Source organism: Dryobates pubescens, chromosome 27, assembly GCF_014839835.1.
Source record: "Dryobates pubescens isolate bDryPub1 chromosome 27, bDryPub1.pri, whole genome shotgun sequence".
In the NCBI taxonomy this organism is placed as follows: domain Eukaryota; kingdom Metazoa; phylum Chordata; class Aves; order Piciformes; family Picidae; genus Dryobates; species Dryobates pubescens.
Genome location: NC_071638.1, coordinates 15,375,377 through 15,401,069, shown reverse-complemented (window position 1 = coordinate 15,401,069; position 25,693 = coordinate 15,375,377). Strand labels below are relative to the sequence as shown.

General features: G+C 37.7%; 1 protein-coding gene across 1 annotated transcript in view; it reads left to right on the top strand.

Moving 5' to 3' along the window:
- The window catches only part of KMT2E (lysine methyltransferase 2E (inactive)), a 61,751-nt gene that overhangs the window by 21,571 nt on the left and 14,487 nt on the right, over positions 1-25,693 (top strand). The window contains 13 exon segments of the mRNA XM_054173925.1: positions 5,095-5,206; positions 5,555-5,781; positions 7,374-7,454; positions 8,439-8,497; positions 13,069-13,238; positions 14,428-14,466; positions 15,981-16,193; positions 17,542-17,553; positions 17,555-17,673; positions 19,771-19,888; positions 20,013-20,122; positions 21,756-22,017; positions 23,938-24,036. Of these exon segments, the coding sequence (XP_054029900.1) occupies positions 5,095-5,206; positions 5,555-5,781; positions 7,374-7,454; positions 8,439-8,497; positions 13,069-13,238; positions 14,428-14,466; positions 15,981-16,193; positions 17,542-17,553; positions 17,555-17,673; positions 19,771-19,888; positions 20,013-20,122; positions 21,756-22,017; positions 23,938-24,036 (1,621 nt within the window).

Genomic DNA, 25,693 nt, shown 5'->3' with positions numbered 1-25,693 from the left:
TTGTAAAAGTATTTATGAAGATAAATATGCATGACTTCTTACTGTTAAAGATCTTGTAAACAGATCCAGCTATTGTGGAAAGTTCAGAATGCCCCTTAAGAGAGTGTTAGTCCACCTTTTAGAGCATGAGTGTATGCTACACACTGGGAAATACCATGGGCGGTACTGCTCTCTCTGGTTTTAGACAGAAGGTCTGTAAACTGAACCTGACAGTCCTCAATCCTGATCATTGGATTGAGTTTGGTGACCAGGAGAAAACATACATGAATGTTGTTATAGTCTTAAATAAACAAAAGATGTACCCTCCCCATGACTGTTGTTGAAACAGTGATTGATTTATTAAATGCCTTTTAGTACAATGGGAAGCTTCACAGTTCTTACAGATGGTATTGGGCCAGCCTATCGTTTTAAGGCCTGCTATGGGATGCTTAGATAGCAGAACCTGCTTTATGGTAAAGAACTATTGCTCAGTCCTTTGTTGTTTAGGTAGTGAAGCCCGTCAAATGTTTTTAGTTAGATGAAGCATCTTGAAATAGAAAATACTTCTTTCATACAAAATAAGTTATGTTCCTATATCCTTTCAGCCAGATATTGCTCGGTGTGCTGGTGGAACGGGAACACAAACTTGAACTTGAAAATTAGACCTATCAAATTGGTGTGGCAGATTGATGTTGCCAAAGTATGCTTGAAAGCAAGAGGTTTCATTTGGAGTTTTGACAGCTAAATTTTCGTAGCCTAAGGCTTGGATAACCACCTGTCTCTGAAAATTTTGAGTTTTAAGTTTTATCTGTCTAACCCATTTGAACACCTGCATTTTTATAGAAGTGGTTGATGGCCCCAAATTCTGAAGGACTGATTGTATTTTGGGTGTTAGTCAGAAACCACTTCCACACACATCCATGTCACACCCCAGCCCCTTTTTTTTTTTTTTTAATTACATGATCAGAAACAAAATAGTATTTAAAAGGAATGGGATGTGGGGCATGGAACTTGGCTATTGGCCTAGAATATTTGATAGTTAATTCTCTTAATATAAATTACCTATATAAGTTTTCAGAGACTGAGTTTTTCTAAACTACCTGATCTCATCTGACTTCCTTAATTTCTCATTAGTGCCATCTGCTGGCAATGTACAGATTATTTTCAGTTTGCATTGTACTTTTAAATACAAACAGTAGGAAATGATCCAGGACATGAGAGTTTTTTCTCTTGGAGAGTGACAATCATTTGAGGGTTTGGCTATCTTGCCTTTTATTTATTTATTCATTTGAAAAAAAAAACACAACCCATGTTACTGTTTCAAAAGTCAAAGGAATGTCTTAAAAATTGCAGGCCAAGGGTGTGGGGGCAGCTTTTTTTTGTAGTGCTCTTAATTTTGTTCCTTTTGAATATTTGGTACAGTTTTGAATTGCTGAACACAACATTTAAGTAGATACAACATTTTAGCAAAATGTCATTGTCAGTTTATCATGGTAATATTTGTTTATTTTAGGGCATAATAGTAGGATTGGGGATCTAACTTCAGATATACTGTATTATGATAATCAACCAGTTTTGATGGAAACTGAAAACATCGTAAATATTTTCTTTACTTAGACATTTAAAGGTGCAGTTGATGGAGGTGAAGATAAGGTGTGCTATGCTCAGTTTGACAAGCTTAGTACCTCAATCCATTACAGAATTGGCTTATGTCCAAAAGTACAACCAATGAAACCCTCATAGTATTCTTTCAGCTCTGAGTGCTTACACTTCTTTTTTCCTGAAAACTTGCTTTTTGGGGTGCCCATGAAAACACCAACAGTTGGTGCCTTGCTACCAGAGCCCTACTTAAGAAAATTCTAAAAATTATTTTTTCATTTAAATTGTATCTCATGCTTCAGTCAGCTGTACAATTACTTATTTTACCAAGAGAGATTCTTTCATAAAGCTCTCAAGTTCTGAGATGCCTATTTGAGAAGGAGAAAGTATAGAGGATGTGCTTTCTGTACTGCTTATGACCATTCCTTTTCTGTTAACTGTAAAGGAAACCTATGATGATTAATACCTAGCTCCACCACCCCCCTGTATTTCCATCCCAGTCTAATCTTTGAATGTATAAGTGGAGTGGATACATTCAAAGCTTTAATTTAAAGGATTATCTGTGCACCCCCACCCCCCCCCACCCCGGATAAATGTTTGATAAAATGTTTGCTGTAAGATGATTCTGGTCCATTTCTGTATCTAAGTTAAAACCTTTTTAAGGCAAAGGTTTAAATTGCCTTTGTATCTAATAGTATTTTTTCCTACCCACTTTCTGGCTGTGTTTGCTCAAGTAAAACTGCCCTTTTTCATTTTTAACCCTGTATTCTGAATGTTGTTTGGGTGTTAAAATGGTTGGGGATAAATGCATTTGTTTTCTGTATTTTGGGCTTTTTGTAACCTTAATGCAACTGGTTTCCACAACTGTTAGGACTCTCTTTAACTTAATTCTCTAAGTGGTTTATAAATTTCTAGAGTAGGTAGAAATGGATTTAGGGAGTGGTTTGTATTGTCTTGAGTTGCATTTTGCAAGAGATTTAGAATACCTTCTCAGTTTTCATAGTCAGTTGATGAAATATGTGTGACCTCTTTTTAGGACATTTCCATTCAGGTGTCTTTCACTAAATGCTCTCATGTTAAAGTAGCTGGTATTTAGGTTGTGGTAACATTTATTTTTAATGAGTATCACTCTTGAAAATTAATTGTGCCATTGCTAAACGATGGTTTGTACCTCAATTCCCTCCATGTACTGAACCAGTAAGCCATCATGCTCTGAAAACTGAGCATTTTCCATATACTGAAGTAAACAAGACCTAGGTTGAGTGTTGAAGATAGGTATGATGGGTGCATGCAGCTGTGCTGCTGCTTGTCCCATTCAATAAATGTTGAAGAACAGCAGTAAAAGTGACAGAGTGGTCAAGACCCTCTTGAACTGGAGAAAGATAGGTTAAATTCTGTCCTACCCATGATGGATAAATAGTGCCTGATTCATTGGCATTTTGATTGGCTAGCTCAAAAGGATTAACAAAATGATGGCAGTGATGTATAATTACTGGATGAGTGTGTTAGGTTAGTAAATGGCTGAAGGGAAATCTGTTGGAAAGACACAACCTTTCCAACTTTAGTCTGGTTTATTGGTTTGCAGGTTTTTCAGGGTGATTGGTGGTTGTTGTTTGGTTTGGTTTTAAGTCATAGGTTTGAGCCTTGGATAATTCTGAGCTTTGTCTAGAAGATAATGCCAAAAATCTGAATGAGATTTTTCAAGTTTGAGAAGTGATGTAAGAGAAAAAAATGAGTTTTTTTGGAGGGTTTATGAGGTAACAAACGGCAAGTGTTGCAGAACCACAGAATTACGGGAATTGGAATGCAGCTTTGGAGATCATCTAGTCCAACCCTCCCACCAGAACAGGTTCCCCTGGAGAAAGCATTCTAGAACTTGTTCTTTATCTCATGCTAGCCAGAAGTTGTATTTCTAATGTTAGCACTTCATGGGTTTGTGCACTTGCATGTTTATTTGCTCTCTAAAAGGAATTGCAGCTGGTGACTAATAGAAACATTAGCTCTAAAAGATGTTTTTTTCTTCAGTCTTCTAGAAACGGAAGTCTTCATAGAACAGCATGTTAACCGGTGTTTTGTTCTAAACAGTTTTATTATGTAGTAACCTGGCATGGGGAAAAGCTAATGAGAAGAAATGGGCCACCAGAAATGTTAGGATATACTTGAGTAGATGTGAAAACACTGTCTGTTGTTTTCAGGAAGCTAATGAGTAATTATATTTGTACCAAAAAAATGTTACCAACAGTTCTAAATTTCTGGTGTCTTCTAAACCAGTATCACTTCCTAGCATACAAAAAAGCCTACATGTGCTGTCTTAATGTCTTAAAAAGCAGTGACACCTATTTTAACGAAGATTGATAAGTAACCAACTTTCTAGAACAAAAATCACTTCCAGGAATTACTAATGTGTGTGTCATGGAAATTAGACTTCAGGATTAACAAAACCAAATTATTAAAGTGAACTGGTCTTCAGCTTTAGATACTGGTATTTCCCCTGCCTTTAAATGTAGACACTGCAAGGAACCCAACCAAACCCACAAAGGCACATGCAAAACACATCCCCCAAGCAACTGAACACCCCCCAAAAAATCCAAAAACCAACCAAACAAAACCCCCAGAAAACCCAACAGAAAAAAACCCACCCAAATCCCAGACATTTAGGTAACTTTGCATTTATTTGATGTTTGTCCTAGCATGATTGAATCATAGTGCAGTGTAAAACCTGTAAGATGCTCTCTAAAAGTGTCTCAACTATATGTGTATGCTGGCATCACATGGCAATGTAACTGCTGAGGAAAGGTACTGATGGTGCAGTTTCTTCAGCTTACAATGCTCTTGTGATTTTAATATCCTTCATCTTTCATGTGGTTTAGTGCACATAAACCACAGTTTGTCTATTAAAGAGGGCACTACAAAACCTTTCCCCCCACACCCCCCATTTAAAGATAAATTGATAAACCGCCTTTTTAAGACAGATTTGCCCCACTTGATTTCTTCCACTTTGAGTACTGGTTGGTGCAGGTGGTGCTTCCTCTATATGTCATTGCAGAATTGAATGGGATCACTGTAGTATGGGGTTGTATCCATTTGCAGCTCTCTGAATTACTGCTTCTATGTTTTGTCATGATTATACTGACCTCCTTTCTGAAGCTTCTGTTACGGTTCTGTAGATTTGGGCATACAGACTAGTGACTCCCTGACAAAGTGCATAACACACTTTTCTGTCCTGATTTTCAGGTTGTGTCATGTGATCCAGCATGCACTTATTTTTGAGAAAAATGTTGTGACTCCGTAGAGGCATAAGTTATCTGCCACTATGGAAGCTTCACTTTAAACAAAAAAAGAAAGTTGTTTTTCCTTGTTTGATTAGGGGTTTTGGAGGAGCTAGAGGGCCATTGGTGGCATGTGTTTGGTGTCCCCCTCTCCCTTTTGTATGCTTCTTTAAACAGGATCAGCAGGCAATTAATTAGAAGTTGTTACATATTAATGGCACTTACTTTTCTGTCTTTCACCTTGCAGACCAGAATCTGTAGAAGCTAGCCCTGTCGTAGTTGAAAAATCGAACAGTTATCCGCACCAGTTGTATACCAGCAGCTCGCATTCACACAGTTACATTGGTTTGCCCTATGCAGTAAGTTCCATGCTAAGTATTCTGTATAAAATAATTTTGTAAAATCTGCCATTCCTAACTGGAAATTCAACTCCTAATTAATGCTTACATTTTCATATCTTACTGGGACTTGGGTAAGTTGACTAAAGAGGGTTGATTGGAAGCAGAATACAGAACGTAGTGTACTTACATGTAAAACATAATTGAGAAGGTGGAAAACAAGAATGAGCAATGACAGAAATGAGATATTAAACTTACTGAAAAATAAGTCCCTGAAGTTCTTTACAAAGTGAATTCTTACACTCTGTCTTAAATAACCATCAGTGTATGAATTTAAGAGTTGTAACTTATCTTTCTGCAAAAATCTAGGACCATAACTATGGTGCTCGGCCTCCTCCAACGCCTCCAGCTTCTCCTCCATCAGTGCTTATAAGCAAGAATGAAGTAGGCATATTTACCACTCCCAACTTTGATGAAACCTCTAGTGCTACTACCATCAGTACTTCAGAGGATGGAAGCTATGGAACTGATATTACCAGATGCATTTGTGGCTTTACACATGATGATGGATATATGATCTGTTGTGACAAATGCAGGTAACAAATATGAAATTCATTTAAAGGGTAAAAAATACTTAAAACTTCAGGCAACACTGAAAGTAAGCATAACTAAGTGATGGTTTAATTACATTGAGTCATATGAAATTTCCTTCAAATAAAACAGTGTTTGAAGGTTGTGTGACTTTCTAATAGGCAAGGTAATTGTTGAAGGGCAGTGCATATTTTATTCTTCATTCTAGTCTGTCGTGACTACTCATATTTATTTGTTCATGCCTTTACCTGTGGGTGTTTCTTTTTCCCCTCTGAAAAGGGTATCTCTTTGGTAGTTTATCAAAGCAGTTTGTTAGTGTGGTTAATTAAAGACCTAATCTGCATGTACTGAGTAATTAAAGCATCTTGGTAAATTATATGTAAATCAAGTATCTTGAAGGATGCAAAAGAAAGCAGCTTTTCAAATACTGGTTTCTCTGTGCATGATCTTTCTGATAACTCTTAATTGTTAAAGTACATATTTTTAAGAATTTTAATAACTGAAAAGAATACCTTGGATTCTGACAGGAGAAGCTGAATTTAAATGTGTAAACTTTTGTATTTATGGTTGAGCACCTACTTATTCATAGTAAAATAAGGTGCTATTAAATACTTGCATGTGGAAAAATGAGCTTAGAAATTTTTCAAGTTTACATACTTAAAAGGAGATGATGAATCTCATGTTTCCGGATTTACTTGCTGTTATCTTTCTATTTTTACGTTCAGTGTATTTCTGAAATGGTTATGGCTAACTAAACATTCATTTGAGCTCCATTCTTTTGTCTGCTTACATAACAAGCTTGTTAGTAATTTCTTATGGTCCTTGATTCTGATAATACTTTCCCTTATTTTGATAAATTAGATGTTCTTTCAGCAGTGGAGCTAGCCACCAGCTAGGTAGAGTTTGCTGCTTTTGAGGAAGAGCTTCTCTATGAGGAACTGGAAAGAGTTATGACAAATTCACAACTAGGAAGATAATAGTGATTTTTATGTCCCCATTTCTTCTAGAATAACTGCTGTCCTAGGTTAGCCTTCAGTCTAATAAGCAGCCTCTCTCCCCTGACTGCAGGCAGCAGTTGAGGCTCTTCCTGTGCTTCCCAACAGTGCTAAGAGTCATGTGAGGAGTGTGTATAAAAAACGTATCTTTTAAAATATGTAGGTTTAAAAAAACCATACATTTTTGTAGATGTTTTGATATAATTTTTGTATATTTATTAAAGGAAACAATCCTTTTGTTTAAAGTGCCCATTACTGTGTAAAGTGTAACTCTTCTTGCTCAGGGTATTTGTCAGTCTTGTTCTCTATTGTGATGGTTTACCATTTTTTATTTCCAGCGTTAGAGAAAAGTTTCCAAGAGGGAAAGAAGCAGAGAGACACCGTGAGACAGCCACAAGATTGGAATTACAGTGATCAGTGGAATAGAAAATCAGCTAGCAGAGTGGTGGTGAAGACAGTGATTGAGATATAGCTTTAGGCAGTATTTAATCTGAGTAAAGATCATGATTAAAAAAAAATGGCTCTGTGTGTGTGTATTATGCATGCAAGTTTAAAAAAAAAGTACCTAACATAAAAAGATGCATTTTTGTTTCTGTTTTAAGTGTCTGGCAGCACATTGACTGCATGGGGATTGACAGGCAGCATATTCCTGACATATATCTGTGTGAACGTTGTCAACCAAGGTGAGTAGTTTGGTTCAAACACTTAAATTGAATAGATTGGTTAGAGAATATTAAAAGAGGAGGTACTGAAACAACCAGCAGGTAAAACAGACCATGTAGCGTAATACTGAAAATTGTAGTTACAGGAGCTACATCTACTGCAGATAATCTCACCAGTCTGTTCCCTTGCTCACAGCAGTATTGTTTCACCTCACTAAGCAGAGGATAAACTGTAGAAAACATTTACAGAAATAAGAATCATTTTGGATCTCAGGCTGACTGATACACAGACAGTCTATTTCATGGCTCTCAAACATTGAGAACCCTTAACAGGCAGTGTTTTCAGGTCATCTGCCACCAGTACTTCTAGTGTCTTCTGCTTTATGGCCATATTCCAATATGCTGCAGTGCTCACTATGAGGATTTCTAGCTCTGGAATGAGTATTTGTATGCTCCTCTTCAAACCTGAAGTCCTATGACATGACAAGGAGGGCATTTCGTTCTGACTTTGGTAGATTATACCTGACTTGTCATAATAGTTATCCTGTATATGCTCCATGTAGAGTATAAAATGCTACCTGTTGTTTAGGTTGTAGATTGTTAATTAAACACAGAATAAAAGCCTTGTGTTGAGAATATTTGATTCTGTTATGTCTGAAAAGTAGTTGGTTTGGATCTTCTTGTTACAGAGTATTGGGTTTGTGTTGTGTTGTGACAGTTGAAGAATCTTCATGAGGGTGGTTTAATGCCTGCTTATCTGTAATCCATGAACTAACATACGAAATTCAGTTACATTTTAAAGTGGTTTGGATATTTGTATGTTCTTTACATTAAAATGTAAGGTAACAGTGTACAGCTGATGTTTTTTTCAGTATCTAAACAATCAGCTAGTTTATTTGTTCTGTGATATTGGAAAATGGTAACTATAAAAATACCTGTTTTAATACTTAAAGGCTTTGATGCATAAGCGTGACAAATGGAATAAAAATTCATTTTTCATTTCAGGAGTTTAGATAAAGAAAGGGCAGTGCTGTTGCAACGAAGGAAAAGGGAAAATATGTCAGGTGAGTATAGCTTAAAGATTTTTTTTCTTAGTAAGGATTATAATTATTAAGTATTTATAAGCTGTATTATAGAGGTAAGAGTGTGTGCACAGTTCTTGCAATTTTGATACATACATACAAGGATACATGTAAGGATACTTACATACAAGGATAACATTGTATCAATACTGCTGCAGTTCCATGAGTTGTCTTCAAGGATGTCACTGACTATTTTTTCTTAGTATTGTGGACTAATTCAGTCTGTGACCATTGTTAGAGCTTCATAATAATGTAACTTTTATAACTAGATTACTTTGATTAAGCTACTGAAGATAAGATGTGAAGGGTTCAGGTTTCTTCTGCTGCAATAAGAGAGACTCTGTTATCAACTGTCATAGGTTAGGTCTGCTGCTGTTCATACCATTCTTGCCTTGTGCCAGCTTCAAAACGAAAGTGCTGGCTGGAGCAAAGTATGGTGGAGCTTGAAGTTAGAATTGTAACATGGCGGGCTTCCTGCTGTGGTTGCTGCTTCTGGGATCCAGGCATTGGGTGTTGGCCACCCATCTCTTCTGCTGGGATGGCAGAGGGAGCAGCTCTGGCTTGGGCTTCTACCTACTGCTGCTTTCTGCTGTGCCTTTTGCTGGAAAAAAGGCTAAGGTAATTGTACTGATTTGCTCAGTAAACTCTTGCCTCATTCTTTTTTGTCCCTACCCGGAGTTGTTTGTGTGTTGTTTTTTTCCCCTCACTTCTGTGTTGGGGGAACAGACAGGTTAACCCGTTTGTTTTGATTCAAACTCTTACAGTTACTCAGCCTGCTTTCTTTTTGAAAAGCTGAAAATGCACATAGCTCTAATTTTTTTATAGACTATTTAAATCCTCAAAGTAATCTCAAAACTGTTCCATTGCAGGAGACATTCCTGGCTTTAAGAGTGACATAATTGAGATTTTAAACATTCTAGCATAATTTTAAGAGAGAATCATAACTGATTTGTTTGCCATAGATTTGGATATGTGTCTTTATATGTTTTTTGGGTGATTGACAATAATTACTAAGTTCAGGTCATGTAGTTACACAATGTTTTGAGGCTTTTTAGGGCATTTGATAGCTTGATGAGGCTTGTACTGCAATTTCCTATTTTGTTCTCCATATTTTATGAAATCAGCTGTCCTACAGTTTGTAGGATTTCAAAACTCAGCCAGCCACACTTGTCAGGAGTTCTCTCCAGCCATTAACCAAATGTGGTGGGTTTCTTGGTTGACAGGTGATACTTTCAAGCTCTATTACAAAAGTCATAATTTGGGAGGAAGTCATCCTCCTAAACTTCACATTTCGCTGTCAAAGCACGTCTCTGAATTACTGGGGTATGTGCTAGTATGAGTGCGTATGTGACAGGATTTCTTTTAAAAAATACTGTATAGATAAGGTCCTGATGCCTTCTTTATATGTCTTCAGAAAGTTCTGAAATGTATTATGTAGCCCAGAAGGAGTAATAGTGCTTTGTGTTGCTGTTGACACTTCCTGCTGTCCAGTGCTAAGGTGCCTTAAGTCCCTTGAAGGCATTAATCATTTATCTGGAACACTACAATCTTTGTTTTGTTTTCATTTTAACAAAACCCAACTTACTTTGTAATGTTTTGGTTGACCTGCTAGATAATATAATTTTATTTAGAATTTAAGATTACTTTTTGCTGGTTCTGTTAAAACAGTAGAAGTACATTTATAATTCATTTGGAGTTAATGAGTTCACTAAGTGGTATGATACTGTGAGAATAAACTTCAGATTACATACAAGATAGGGAAAATTGATGGTCTGAGATATTTAGGTAATATCTTAAGCTTTGTAGCCACACTATGATCATTCACTATAGAGGGAAGAGAGAGTGAAAACCTTAGCAGGAGCTGAAGAAATTTCATCTTCCAAGTTGTTCATCTCTCCTTAATCCCAATGATCGCATAAATCTGGTCTATGTATTCAATAGGAAAAGAAATACTAAGTGGTAAATCTTGTGTATCAAAACAGAGTAAAACACTTTGGGAATTTCTGTCCATTTCTGTTGTTAGTTTTGTTGTGTTTATTTCAAAGATACAGTATCTAGACATGTAACTCATTCAGTGATGCTTATTCAAGCTATCCTTGAAATTGGTGCTGATGAAAGTACTCGATGCTTATGGGGAAATGAGTCTGGGCCCATAACTTACTGTGAAATTTGGAGAGTTTGTATTTTGCCTTAAAAGATGCAAAATCTTCCTTTATTGTGCTTTACTAAGGCTCTTCAAAGTGAAAGCTGGCTATGCAGGTTAGGAAGGAATGTCTCAAAACAACTCTGTGTAATTACATGTTTGGTTGAGGTAATTATTTTTACAGTAAGGGCACAATGTAGACGACAATACCGAAATGTTGCTTCCCTAAGGAAGATGGTGTTTTGTGAGGCTTGGGGGTGGGAGAGGCGTTTGACTGTGGCGTGATGATTCTGTAGGCACTAGCTTATGGACTGCAAACATCAGCAACTTCAAAAAAGCTTTGGGTTTTCATTTCACAGTTGTTGGTTATTCTATTTATTCTTCAATTAGGTACTATTTCTTTCTATGTTGTGGGGTTTTTCAAATGCTAGTTCAGAAAATTGTCTCAGCAGAAATTTAAACAAATGTAGAAAACATCATTTCCTAATCTATAAAGTATAATTATGTGCCTAATAAATTGTTTGGAAGAAAACCAAGGTGATAGAATTGGGTTGCTTACTATGCGCAGAAATATCCTGTGAAGGAATGTTATGAGCAAGAAAAATCCAGAGTAACCAGTAGCTGGAGTTCTTTATTTAGTTAAGAAGGTTTCAAGAATTAGGACTCTTGAGTACACTGATTAGGGCAGCATCCTTCTATGCTCAGGAATATTTGTTCTGCTCTCATATTGTAAAGCCACATTCTATGCAGTTTTAGAAAAAGTCTTGCTTAGTGAGAAGTGTATTTACTGAAGAGACAATATTTAGAAAAGCTGCTCAACTCCAAGGATCTGTACTGAGCACATGAAAACAGCAGTCTGCTATCTGCATGCACCATCTCTCTTCCAGTCCTTCCTGTACTTCACAGCCTTTGATCCTGACAGAACTAGGATAATCCTCTTTCAGGTCAGGAAATGTATTTGTCTGACATAAATGCTGATGTATGCTAAATTACAGGCTGTGGCTTTAAGATCTGCAGGTGCACAGCACAACTAAAAAATACATCTGTTAGTTTTTGTATGACTTAACAAGTTAAATAGATTTTTTTTTTTTTTTTCTTTTCCCCCCGCCCTGAGTAGCAGAATCTTACTGTTAGGGGATTTGGAGGAGAGGAGGCTTTTGGCTAAATTAACATATTTACCCTGAAAAAGGCATTGATGCTGCAAATTGCAGCTGAAATAGTTGATTACAATTTACACATGCCTGTGCTGGATTAGGAACTGGCTGGAGGGCCAAGCCCAGAGAGTGGTGGTGAATGGTGCCACAGCCAGCTGGCAGCCAGGCACCAGTGGTGTGCCCCAGGGATCAGTGCTGGGCCCCATCCTCTTTAACATCTTCATTGATGATCTGGATGAGGGGATTGAGTCAGTCATCAGCACATTTGCAGATGACACCAAGTTGGGGGCAGCAGATGTTGGTTAGGCTGCACCTTGAGTATTGTGTCCAGTTCTGGGCCCTTCAGTTTAAGAAGGACATTGAGACACTTGAACTTGTCCAGAGAAAGGCAGCAAGGCTGGGGAGAGGCCTTGAGCACAGCCCTGTGAGGAGAGGTTGAGGGGGCTGGGATTGTTTAGCCTGGAGAAGAGGAGGCTCAGGGGTAACCTCATTGCTCTCTACAACTACCTGAAAGGTGGTTGTAGCCAGGAAGGGGTTGGTCTCTTCTCCCAGGCAACCAGCACCAGAACAAGGGGACACAGTCTTAAGCTGTGCCAGGGGAGGTTTAGACTCAAGGTGAGGAGAAAGTTCTTCACTGAGAGAGTCGTTCGTCATTGGAATGTGCTGCCCAGGGAGGTGGTGGAGTCCCCATCCCTGGAGGTGTTCAAGAGGGGATTGGACGTGGCACTTGGTGCCATGGTCTAGGCATGAGGTCTGTGGAGACAGGTTGGACTCGATGATCCTCGAGGTCTCTTCCAACCTTAGTGATACTGTGATTAGGAGGGCTTCACAGGACATGCTGGGCAGTCACTAACTTTAATCCCCTCTGGAATACAGTAATCTGAGAGAATCCTAAAACCATATTAATAGAAGAAGCTATATATAAGTGAATGAGTTAACAGATTTTTATTATTTTTTTAAACCATTTTTTGTTTTGATTCTAATCTTCCTTATAATGGAATATCATCATATAATTCTATTCAAAAAATGGAATTAATCTCATATTTTTTTTCTTACCTGGGATTACAAACATTGGTTAATTACCAGCTTTTCATTGGTCATTCCTTTCCTTGTTGTTCCAGCTGTTGGTGAATTATGCTTCAAGCACTCACATGCAAATACCAATACACTTGTTTATTGTTTTTAAAAGAAGGTCTGGAGTAACTAGGGAATGTTGTTTCTACAGTACATAACTTGGAATATTCTTTGTTTTAAAGATGGGGATACCAGCGCAACAGAAAGTGGTGATGAGGTTCCTGTGGAGCTGTATACTGCTTTTCAACATACACCAACTACAATTACTCTAACTCCTCCAAGAGTTACAAAAGTTGATAAGAAAAGGAAAAAAAGTGGAGAGAAAGAACAGAACATAGCAAAATGTAAAAAAGTAAGTGAATGTAATTTCTCTTTTTATAACTGTTACAAATTACAGCTGTGTGACATCTTGTACCAAGAGACACCAGTTATAAAAATGTGGGTGTTATTACAGATTTTTTTTACTACCTGGTTTTAGCTTGAAATGTAATACTCTGCAGTGAATAATGCAGTCTTCTCTACCTCTTCTACCCCCGCTTAATTCAAATGTACATGTACTAGCAATGAAATAGCAATTTTATAGTTGAGGCAGAATTTGTAAAGAGGAATTATGTTTATTGGACCAATTGATACCGTTAGAGGTGGGACAGAAATAGCTGCAGATGACAAAGAACTGTTCTTGTCTGAAAGTATTCAGTTGTGGTCGCTGCCAGTTCTCCTGATGTAACTTCATTCTCATTGGAGTTGAAATTGTGTGGAAGTGTATCGTCAGAAAGTTAGCCACTGAATTACTTTGGTAGACATTATACTGTAGCTCCAGTTGCAAATAATATAGTGTATGTGAAAAGGTAAAGTACAAAGAGTTTCTTAAACTAATGGGTTCTTTTGTGCAGTTCAGTTTCCCTGGCTTGGATGAGAATTTTATTTTATTATATTATTTTATTATATTTATTTTAAAATTTAATCAGAATAAGTTATCAGCATCTCTTTGGACATGGAGAATAAAATGTTTTCCTTTTGGATGAATGTTTCTGAATAGAAATTTACTACCTTGTATTCTTCTGTTATCTCCCAGGATTGTGTGAGGTGATTTAAAGAACAAGATTTTGCTGAAGAATGACAAAGCATTTTCAGAAGTTAGCATTGTAGGACATCCATGCCACCTGCTTCTCCCTCATCTTTGTCCACAAATAGTGTAGTGAAGGATGTAGGCAATTCACAGGTTTCCCTAAAAAGTATGGGGTGTTCCATAAGTAACTTTTTGGTTACTTTGTAATGAATTTTGCAGTTCTAGGGAATTGTGTGGTAGAAAGGTACCTGGACTACTTGGTGTGACATCCAGTATGCACTTTGCTTGGAGTGCTGAATTGGTTTTGAAATGTATTTTGTGAGATGTAACTTGTTGCCTTCTTGAGATGTCAGCATAGTTTGTTAGTCATCTTGCATGTTTTACTGAGAATGGTCCACATTGAAAAGCTGTTCATTTCTTAGTAGATTTTTGTATTTCTTCCAACGAGTATAAATACCCAATTTTGTTGCAGGCATTTCGGGAAGGGTCCAGGAAATCTTCACGAGTAAAGGTAATGTGATTTTTTTGTTTGTTTGTTGGTTGGTTGGGTTGGATTTTATTTTAAACTTTGATTGTTCATTACTTAAATAATATGAAGCATCAAGAATGTAATTTGGGCCATACATTAAGCACTAAAATACCATCGATGACAAATGTACTATATACTCACAGAGTAATTTTAGGAGGTATGAGCACTTTGTCTTGCAAAGTTAACTGAAATAGCATGTGTTGTTTTTATTCTGAAAATACTTAATTTTCAAGAGGCATTGGTACCGTGCAAGGGATCAAAGATGAGTGCGCACCTCATTTGAACTTAGTATCTCCAATTTTTCATAGCTCTAAGCAGCAAAAGAATGAAATGGCTATATTGCATTTGAAAACCAAAACTGGAGTTCTGCTTTGTCATACCTCTGCATATTCGTTGAGAGGGACTCTACTCACTACTGCTGGCATACTTCAAATAATCGTGTTGGGATGACTGCTTTGCAAGATTTAAGTGCTACAGCAGTGCTAAAATTTTCTGAGAGATAGAAATATGCATACTTGTGAAAACTGAGTATTTCCCACAGTTTATTCATCCTTGGGATATACAAAAACAAATGGAACACAATACACTTTAAATGCCTGAGATGTGACTTGTGAATAGTCAAGATGGAATTGGGGAAGAAAATCTTGGAATTGTGCTTTTTGTGTTTGTGAGGTTCCATTGTGTTCTTTCATTGTTTTCTTAGCATTGCACCTTTTTGAAATGCTGTTAGTATGTATGGTTCTCTCAAGGTACAAAACAAATGTAAACAGGTAAATTGAATTCCTGAACTACTTGCTGTTTTGTTAACCTTTAATAGTGTCTCTGCTCAGGTGGCTAGAAAAGGGAGCGTTGGTTGGCTGCTGCTGTCCATAAGGAGCATTGGTTGGCTGCAGCCTGGCTGATGCTTGTGAGGTCTGGAGGTACAATGGCCCTTTCTTTAAAAATGAAAAGAAAAGCCTTTAGTAAGGAACAGAAAAGGGGAGGAAAAGGATCTGCGAAAGCCTGTAACATTAGAGTGACAACCTTAATTTAGTAGGTGTAGTGAAGTTAATTAAGACATGAAGCAGAAAAATAACACAGTATAACTCTTAAGGCTGAAAGGGGAAAATACAATCTGTGTGTTGTAGGAGGGAAATTGATAGGGCAGGGACACCTGACCCTCTGACTCTTGCACTTACAGATTCATGATGCAGTGTGGTTGTGGGAGGAAACAGTGTCAGATGCTGTTCTCATTGCACTGAAAGCTAGAATTCCTATTGGAGAGGGATTGTATTCTTGGGCAATATTTATGAAATCATAAAATTCCTTGAAAGACATGTAATGCTACTGGATTCAATTCAGCACTTTTAAGAAATGCAGAATTTTATATTGGACTTTGTAAAAAACCCAGACCTTAAATCAGTGGTGTCCCTGTGGCCTTTGTCTTGTGTCTCATTGTGAACTTGTGATACATTTTACTTACCTTGTATTATCTGGTCAATTGCTTTGATTTGTAGGGCTCAGCTCCAGAGATTGATCCTACTGACAGTTCAAACTTTGGATGGGAAACCAAAATCAAGGCATGGATGGATCGTTATGAAGAAGCAAATAATAACCAGTACAGTGAGGGTGTCCAGAGGGAAGCACAAAAAATAGCTTTGAGATTAGGCAGTGCAAATGACAAAAAAGAAGTCAGCACCAGCAATCTGATTTTCAAACCTCCAGTAGAGGTAATGAGCTGTGCCTTCTTTTATTGCATGCTGCTTTTCTGCCATGACAAATAGATCCATTTAGATGGCCTTAACAAAAACAAAAATAACAGAGTGGGGGGGGGGGGACGACGACTTACCTACCACATTTATTTTGTTCATCTTGTCTCACTGGATTTAACATCTTTTTCAGATTTTGTAATTGATTTTAAAATTGATTTTTTTTTTTTCATGCTGTATCCCCCTGCTCTTGTAAAAATAACCAAGGTGTTAGTCTGAGCCTGAACATTGGATTATCCTTAGACTGTCTTTTGTGGTGGACATAAAGCAGTAAACTTTGGTTTTCTGCTCTATGAGGAGTATAAGGACCCATAGATTTAAATTGGAATGCCTTTTTTTTCCTGCTATATCTATGAACATGTTAATTGTCCACATAAGGTATAGTAGGTATTCTGGATGTTTAGGTACTCAGAGTAGAATTTCATGAGAGATGTTTCTGAGAGTAGATGATGTTTTGATGATGGTGTGGTTTTTTTCTTCTTTGTTTTGGGTTTTGTTTTGTTTAACTCTGGAAATCCTGTGATTTCTAGTTAATGAGGAATTGTTGTCTTTTTAATCCTTAACATCAGCTGCTTATCAGCTTAATGTCAGAGCCCTTTGAGAGTCTCCATAGCATTTTTGGAAGCAGAAATATCAAAGAGCAGCTACCGTAGCAGTTTAAGGGAAGCATCTTTGCTTCTTTTCCTCAAAGACTATCATGGCATATAGGAGACCCTCCTTAGAGGAATATCCCTGCTTACAGAGCCTTTTGCCTACATAGAGGCTGCTTCCTTTTTGATTGGCGATGACAGTTGCGAGAGGTGCGAGTTCACTGATTGTCAGGGTATGTATTGGTTTTTGATTAAAAGCCATCCTTTCATCTAAAGATGAAAATAAATTTGGAACATCTTTCAGGATTCTTTTAGTTGTATTGTTATTTTCCTGTTGTGTTTTTCACTGAATGAATCATGAACGTCCTTTAGAAAGCCTTTAGAAAATGTTGAACAAAAATGCAGCACCTCATCCCAGTAGCGATAACAGTTAAGTGCACTAGGGGAAATAGTACTTCAGTTGTAAGAATATGAACATGCTGTTTTTCAACCATGTTGTGGAGCACTAGGTCTAAAACACTCCCTGAATCTAAATTCAAAAATTGCATTGGTAGGGGAACAGGACCATTTGATCAAAACAGTTTGGAGGCAGTTACAAAAAGGAGGGGGTTTTATTTCATACAGATTTTTTTAGTTCTTGTGAAAGTGTCATCTGCTGTTAATAATAACAGAGAAATGGTAGAAAACTATGCTTAATAAATCAACTTCTATCTTTGTAGAGTTATGTGCAAAAAAAACAAGAAGATTTTAAAAGCTGCCAAAGACTTGCCTCCTGATGCACTTATTATTGAATACAGAGGAAAGTTCATGCTGAGAGAACAATTTGAAGCTAATGGATACTTTTTTAAAAGGTTTGTTTATTCCAAATCTTTTAATTACTGCTTAAATGCTGTTTTTCCAAACTGTTGCCTCAAGTACAAGTGGGTCTTAGTTACCAGCAGTGTCTTGCCTTTTACTGTTCTGTCACCCTAATTAAAAATAAGTGCAGGTGGAATATGGTTTTCCCCATTCTCCTGTGGGTATCCTTGCAGATCTGTTCAGGAGTTAGTTTCCTCTTCCCTGGTTATGATTCCTACATTCTCAGTTGTGTAGTTGTGCACCTTAAACCAGAGATTCGCAAATTCTGCCATCCTAAAAATTCAGAACATAATGGTGAAGACATTCTCTTCCGTGAGATTTTTCAGTCCATCAGGCTGAGACCAGAATTGGACATGGGTCAGCCTGGAGACATTTTACTGTCAGAGTTGTCTGGTTAAGCTACTGAGCAGAGCATGACTGCTACCTTCTTCTTGTGGATCATTTTCAGTGCTGCCATTAATTGCACAGACACACCTACCTAGTTGGGAAATTGCAAGAGGTCTGCTGGAAGAGACACCCACCCTTCATGTATTTTTAAGCATTGATCCCCCCTCAGTCTTCTGTAGGCTAAAAAGCCCCAAGTCCCTCAGCCTTTCCTCAGAGAGGTTCTAGTCTGCTAATCATCTTTGTAGTCCTTTGCTGTATGCTTTCAAGTAGTTCAAGAGGGGATTGGATGTGGCACTTGGTGCCATGGTCTAGTCATGAGGTCTGTGGTGACAGGTTGGACTCGATGATCTTTGAGGTCTCTTCCAACCTTTGTGGTACTGTGATACTGAGTTTAATTCCCTGTTTTTGAACTGGGGAGCCCAGAACTGGACACAGGACTCTATATGAGGCCTTACCAGGGCATAGTAGAGGGGAAGGATAACCTCCTTCAACCTGCTTGCCAAACTCTTCTTGATGCACCCCAAGGATGCCATTGACTTTCTTGACCACAAAGCTGGCTCATGGTCATCCCATTGTCCACCAAGCTTCCCAGCTCCTTTTCCAAGGAGCTGCTTTCCAGCAGGCCAGTCCCTAACCTATACTGGTGCACAGGGTTATTCCTTCTCACGTGCAGTACCCTACACTTAACCCTTCGTGGTAGGTTGAGAGAGGGCCTAGCTTCCCTCCCCCACAGAGTAAGAAACCACGGCTAAACTCAGTCGGAGAAAGCAGACTATATTTACAAGCATATATAGGAAGCAGATTATATATAACACAATATATACTGGTATTTTACAATATAAACAGAAATACACAGCAAAGAAACACAATCAGAAACCAGACCCCCAACAGAGGGGGCTTCCCCCCGTGCCCCCTTCACCCCCCCCACCTCCCTTCTTCCCCAAAGAGGGTTAGAAAAGAGAAAAGGGTGGTTAGCAAGGCAGACAAAGGCCTAGATACAAGGAGTTAGTTCTTATCTGTTATTTGGCCAGAAGCCCAGAAGCAGTCCAGCTGAAAGGGAGAGCGAAGGGAGGTACAAGAGGACACAGTCTCAGGCTGCGCCAGCGGAGGTTCAGGCTGGATCTTAGGAAAAAGTTCTACACAGAGAGAGTGCCCATTGGAATGTGCTGCCTGGGGAGGTGGTGGGGTCGCCATCATTGGAGGTTTTCAGGAGGAGACTTGATGGGGTGCTTGGTGCCATGGGTTAGTTGTTTAGGCGGTGTTGGATTGGTTGATGGGTTGGACGCGATGATCTTGAAGGTCTCTTCCAACCTGGTTTATTCTATGTATATTCTATGTATGTATAAATTGAACGAAAGTTCCAGCTGCTCTGGATCTAGGACCTCACCTTCCCCTTAATTTGCCAAGGAAATTCATTTAGGATACAAAATATTTATAAACATTTAGCCAGAGTGCCCCTTCCTTAAAGGCACAGCCTCAAACAGTCACACCCTTGTTGAATTTCATAAGGTTACTCTTTGCCCAACTCTCCAGACTGTCTGGCAGCACAGCCTTCTGATGTGTCAAACACCCTTCCCAATTTTGTGTCATCACGACAAATTTGGTGTATCTTGCCACCGTGTCAGAAAGGTAACTGATGTGAAGAATGAATGATATTTAGAAACTTCAAAAATTATAAAACAGTTTTCTTGTGTCTTTTTCAGGCCATACCCATTTGTTTTGTTTTATTCCAAATTCCATGGACTAGAAATGTGTGTTGATGCAAGGACATTTGGAAATGAAGCTCGGTTCATCAGGCGTTCATGTACACCAAATGCAGAGGTGAGCATAGGCATGAAGTTAAATCCCTTTTTCTTTGAGTTTCCCGACTCAATCCCTGAATTTCTATTCAAGTACTTTAAAAGAACCCAACAGACTGATACCAGTCATGTTATCTTCAATATAGGTGAGGCATGTAATTGAAGATGGGACAATTCATCTTTATATTTATTCCATCCACAACATTCCAAAAGGAGCTGAGATTACTATAGCATTTGATTTTGATTATGGAAATTGGTAAGTATTTGACTGTGCTATTCTAAAATATATCTTATGCTTAATAAGTTATGTGGCAATTCAAAATGGCTGGCTTTCTTTTTATATCATTTACTTTATGGAATGCTTTAATAGTACAGGACCTCTTTACCACTGTATCTGTTGCTAATTTCAGCAATGTTGCAGTTACTTCCAAATGATGTGGAAAAGATAGAAACTTAGATGAATATGAATAAAGATGTACAATGAAATTTTTCTGTATGTGTTCCATAGTGTGGGGAGAGTAGAGCCAAGAAAATCTAGAAGTATTTGATGATTTTCTTCCCTCAGTCTTCTGTAGTCTACTTATTTTAGAGTGCCTATGTAATATAACTTGAGGAGAACAGCATCTATGGAACTTAGTTATAAATAGCATTTGTTTCATATGTGATTAAGAATGTTCAAATACACTGAATGTTTAGTGCCTGACATTCTGTAACCTGTTACATGATTTCCTGAGTATAACTTCTCCTTTGACAAGCTGGGGAAATCTTTAATAAATTGTTGCCATTATCTGTAAGCACTGATTTTAAAATGGTAAAGGAAACAATTGGTTAAGTTCCATTCACATAAGTAGGAGCTGTTATTCAAACACCTCTTTGAAATCTGATGCCTTTGAGTGACACCTAGTAATGGTTTCTTTTGGCTGGTAGGAAATGTTCTAGGGTATAGGTTGTGCCCAAACACCTAGGCTATTACTGAATTTAATTAACTTGAAAACGGAAGCATAGAAGAGCCTGTTTCTGTTTGTGCACTTGGTTGCATCCAGAAACAGTCCATCTGTTTAACATTTTGCTACACGAAGGCAACACACTTTCCTGTGAGCTGCCTGTAAGTCAGCCTGAGTGCAGTGCTGTGCAGATACTCCTTCACTACTTCTGGACCTGAAGTACTTGCCTTTAGAGTACTACCTGTATTAATCAGCTTGAGTTCAGACTAGCTCCGGATACCTCGCACTGTTAATTGCTGTAGATATACTGCATTCCTCATGTGAAGACAGCTGAAGAAATTGCCTTCTTGATAGGTTTTCTGTATTCCGTTATTTAAAAGTATGTAGCAGTCATGTTTAGTACCTGCAGCTGACAGCCTCTGTAAGTTAAACGTGTTTGAGTAACAGCCCCTTCATGTCCAGGTGGCATTTCAAACTGTACAAAGCAATACAGAGTTCTTTGCTGTGTGCTCATTCTGTTAAGTGGGGATGCTCTACTTGTAGTCTTTGCATAAAGCAAGAACTCTGCCTTCAACGCCTCTTGTCAACATCTTTGTTGTGGTGGTTGTATTTCCACCTAGGTTATACTCGGGTTTTACATGTCTTCTAAGCAAATACCAACCTTTAATTTAAAAGGATTCCATGCAGTAAACAGCCACAAGTTCTGATAACCAGTAGGTGAGGCTTCTGAATTGCTAGCAATGTTGTATATCTTGGTGAAAGTTTGAGTCAGCTGCTTTTAATATGTTCAGACCATTTTTATAGGCAGTATTTGGAGTTAGGACTTTTGTAGCAGATGCCTGACGTGATATGTATCCACTTGCATTTGTGATTTTTGTATTGAAAAGCCTCATTACTGGACAGCCTCATCAAAACATGCCTTCTTGCATTTAATTACTCTTTCAGCAAATACAAAGTGGATTGTGCTTGCCTCAAAGAAAATCCCGAGTGTCCAGTTCTCAGACGTTCTGAGCCTACAGAAAACATCAATACTGGATATGAAACCAGAAGGAAAAAGGGAAAGAAAGAGAAAGATATTTCAAGAGAAAAGGAGACTCAGAATCAGAATGTCACATTGGACTGTGAAGGAGCAACCACCAAAATGAAAATTGCAGATAATAAACAGAGGAAGCTCTCACCCCTCAGGCTGTCCATTTCTAATAATCAGGTATTGACACAGAGGCAATCAGAAAGAAAAGCTTTTAAACACATGTACTCCCCTTTTGTAGTTACTAAAGGAATTTTAACAAGTCACTGAAAAGGGGTATGTAGACTTACCAGCAATCACAATGATGAATAAACTGTTTAGAATTTTTTTTATACTGTTCTCAGTTTTTCCTTAATATTTGATTGTACTTAAAGACAGTGTTGGTTCCTATACCAGTTATAACTATACATTTTTCCTGCAAATTTCTTTGTGTCTCTAATATTCAAGCTTCATGCCATGCTTTCAGGAGTTCCCACTCCACCCTGCAGTGTCTTTTGATTAGTTGTGTTATTCCAGAGTACAGTGTTTAAAACATAGCAGCAAGCTACTCCTGTAAGAAGTACAAATTCAGCCCAGAATATTAATTGTTGGCTGCAGTTCTGTGTTTAATAGAGGTCTGCAGCTCTATTACATAAGGGTTTGGGGAGCTGGAAAGGAGAAAAGTGTTTTGAAGCTAAATGCTGGATAATAGGGGACATTATGGTGAAGCTGCCTGGTGGTAGTCAATATTAAATTAGTCTGTCCTTTAATGTCAGTTTGAAAGAATTAGTGGGAGAAATTGAGATTAATAATTAACTGTTTCTCAGAGCAACTGTTAAACATTTAATGTGAGCAGGTTGTTGCCTTAAGTACCTTTTGTTTTCTTTAGGGGGGGTGATAGTGGTGATTTTTATTTTTTCTTAAGTGATGGGTTTTGATGATGATTTGGGGGCATAGAAAAGGGAGAGTGCCATTTCGTAGTTCTTTGAACATCAGTTAGTGAAGGAAATAAGGTAAAAATGAGCATACTGACACACAGTTTTCACAGGACGATCAAATTTCTCTGGAGTTTTACTAGCTCAATAGCTTTAAAATGCTTGGAAGTCCAGAAGGCATGGCATGTTACTGTTACGATCTCTAGAGAGGCAACATTTAAACTTTCTCATCTTAAGTGTGTTTTGTGTTTTGGTTTGTTTGGGTTTTCATTAGTTTTTTTGGGTTTAGCAAGTGATAACTGGTATTTGGAACCTTCTCCTGAGCTTTTAATGCAGCATACAGTGCTTATATGGAACAGTCACAGGAGAACTGATAGTGTTCCAGAACTGAGCTTAAACCAGAAGGAATCCTGAGAAGGAACAAAGCTGTTAAAATGTGCTATGTGAACACAGAATCCAGTCAACTCTTAATTATTTTTTTTTCCTTGGGTGAAATACTGAGGTAAAAAAAGTGTATGGGAGAATGTAAATGTACTTTTAAGACAAATGTTAAAAGCTCTTTTCTCTAGTCCTTTATGTAAACGTGAAATTGTATACAGGACAGGTGATCACTTAGCTCTTCTCAAAGTCTTTTATTCATGGCTGTATTTTTTTATTTTGATTTTCTTCAAAGCAGAAGACTATTTTACTTTGGTAACACTTGTGTTTCCTTGTGGTATGACACTGTTAGAGAGTCTAAATGGAAAAGTGTGACCTCAATACAATACACATGACCTGAGAAGAACTTCTTTGTGATGATTTATTAACAACTCCTTGGACAGTCATTCTAGTTCACTAAAATTACTGCCTTTTTTTTTTTTTTTCTTTTCAAATTGGTGGGATGGGGGTGTGGGGATGGCACCCCAGAATTTCAGTATAAATACGCAAAAGAAAAAAGATACAGATACGTCTAAGTTCAGAATGGAAAAGGTCTAGCCAGGTGATTGGATTTACAGGCTTATAAAAAGATACAAGTGGATATTAGTGTTTTGTGGTTTGGGGTTTTTTTATCATTTTTGTCTCAATTTATTGGCTTGGTTACTTTTGCTATAGTGATCTGAGGATTCTTAGTTCTGTGTAGCTTTTAGTTTTCCCTAGTTTTCAAGTGTAGTAGAGCTTCTGTAAAGCAGTCATTTCCATCTTTCAGGAGCCAGATTTTATTGATGATATAGAAGAAAAAACTCCCATTAGCAATGAAGTAGAAATGGAATCAGAGGAGCAGATTGCAGAAAGGAAAAGGAAGATGGTAAGTTGGGAAGCAAGTAGCTGCCTAAAGTTGTCACTAAGGCTTTGTGACACCTGCTCTTCCCATGCTAGTTGCTGCTTTTTTATAGGCTTGTAGAATCTGAATATATATTAGGTCAGATTCTTACATGAGTTTCAACTTGAAATGCTAAGCTTGCCATTTGAGAGCATTTCATCTGGCTTGATCATTGCTTTCTGATAAAAACCTGCTTTTATCTTCAAATGTATATAACTTTTTATTGCCTTTAAAAAAGTCATTGCAGAGATCTGGATTTCATTTTCTTTGCTCTTTATTATTGCTTGCTATGTGTAAAGGCCATTTTTATAGATAGTATCAGGAGTTAGGAGTTTCGCTTCACTAATTATTGAGTTTTCATATTATAAGGTCTCAAAATTTCAATTTTCATAGGTTGGTAGAACAGCACGAAGAAAAACAGCACTGTAAAATGTGGGGGTTTTGTTAGGCATTCAAACTGTGAGGTACTTGAAATTGCTAATTAAAATCGGGGCCAAATTGTATAATGAAATACTAATATTTGGAACTTCACTTTTTATTGTTTGTGCTTGATGAGCTTCTGGTAAGTGGAGTTCAATCTGGCACCCATACTGTCTGTATCTGCCCAGACCTTGAAAAAGTAGAACAGGGATGTGGTATATGTTTCTTTTGGTTGCTATTTCCTACAACTCTGTCAGTAGCAGAATTGATGAGACTTGTGGTTATTAGACACCAGAAAACAATCTTCTCAAGTAAAATGTATATTTGAATACAAAATCTGAAGAATGACAGCATGAGCTCTAATACTAATGTACAACAGTGCCTGTCATACTTTCAAGGAATGATTTTCATCAGATACACTGGACATGTTGGTTTTGCTGCAGAGCCACTTTTTCCCTCCGCTTTACATTTGCACATTGTTATTAAGGTAAAGCTTTCTGTGCAGCTTAGTTAACAGCACAGTTGCTGTTAAAGATGTAATTACTACTCTAATTCCATTGTGAGTATTGCAAATAACTGCATGTTTGGCTGTGTTTTACTAAGCAAGCAGAAGCAGGTTCAGTAGCCAAAGAAAATTTGGTTCCTTGTTCACTCATATGAGCAGTATATTTGCACATTTCTGTTGTGTATTGTTGATATCAGTGCACTGTTGAGCTGCAGGTATTTATATTAAAAAAAAGTTTATAACAGAAGTCTCCCAATTCTGCCACCCCTGTAATGTCTTAAGCAGAGCTCTCTAAAGATGAAGGGATCTGCCTACAAACAGCACTAGAGGTCCTGAACTACAGATAGGAAATGTAGCTTTTCTGTGTGACCCAATGCTATCTTACTTTGAAATAGTAATTCTGGGATCTTGAGTGTGTATTTTCATGTAGTGTTTGACAGTTGAAAAATTGAGTCAAAGGATAATGGAGCTTTCTGCCATTGTTCGATACATTTATTAGTATTTCTTATCTTTCTGGTCCTCAGTGTTTCATTGTTTTTGAGTAAGTAAGCGGCTCAGAGCTGTGTGTTCTTTTTATGCTTACAGGCCCAGGATTTACTAGTAAATGACTATTTTTAGCAAGTTCTTAAATACAAAGCAGGACTGTCTTCTTGTTTGTCAGAGTTGGTATGAATGCAAGCCTGTCTTCAGAATTCTGTAATAATTGCAGTCATTGTA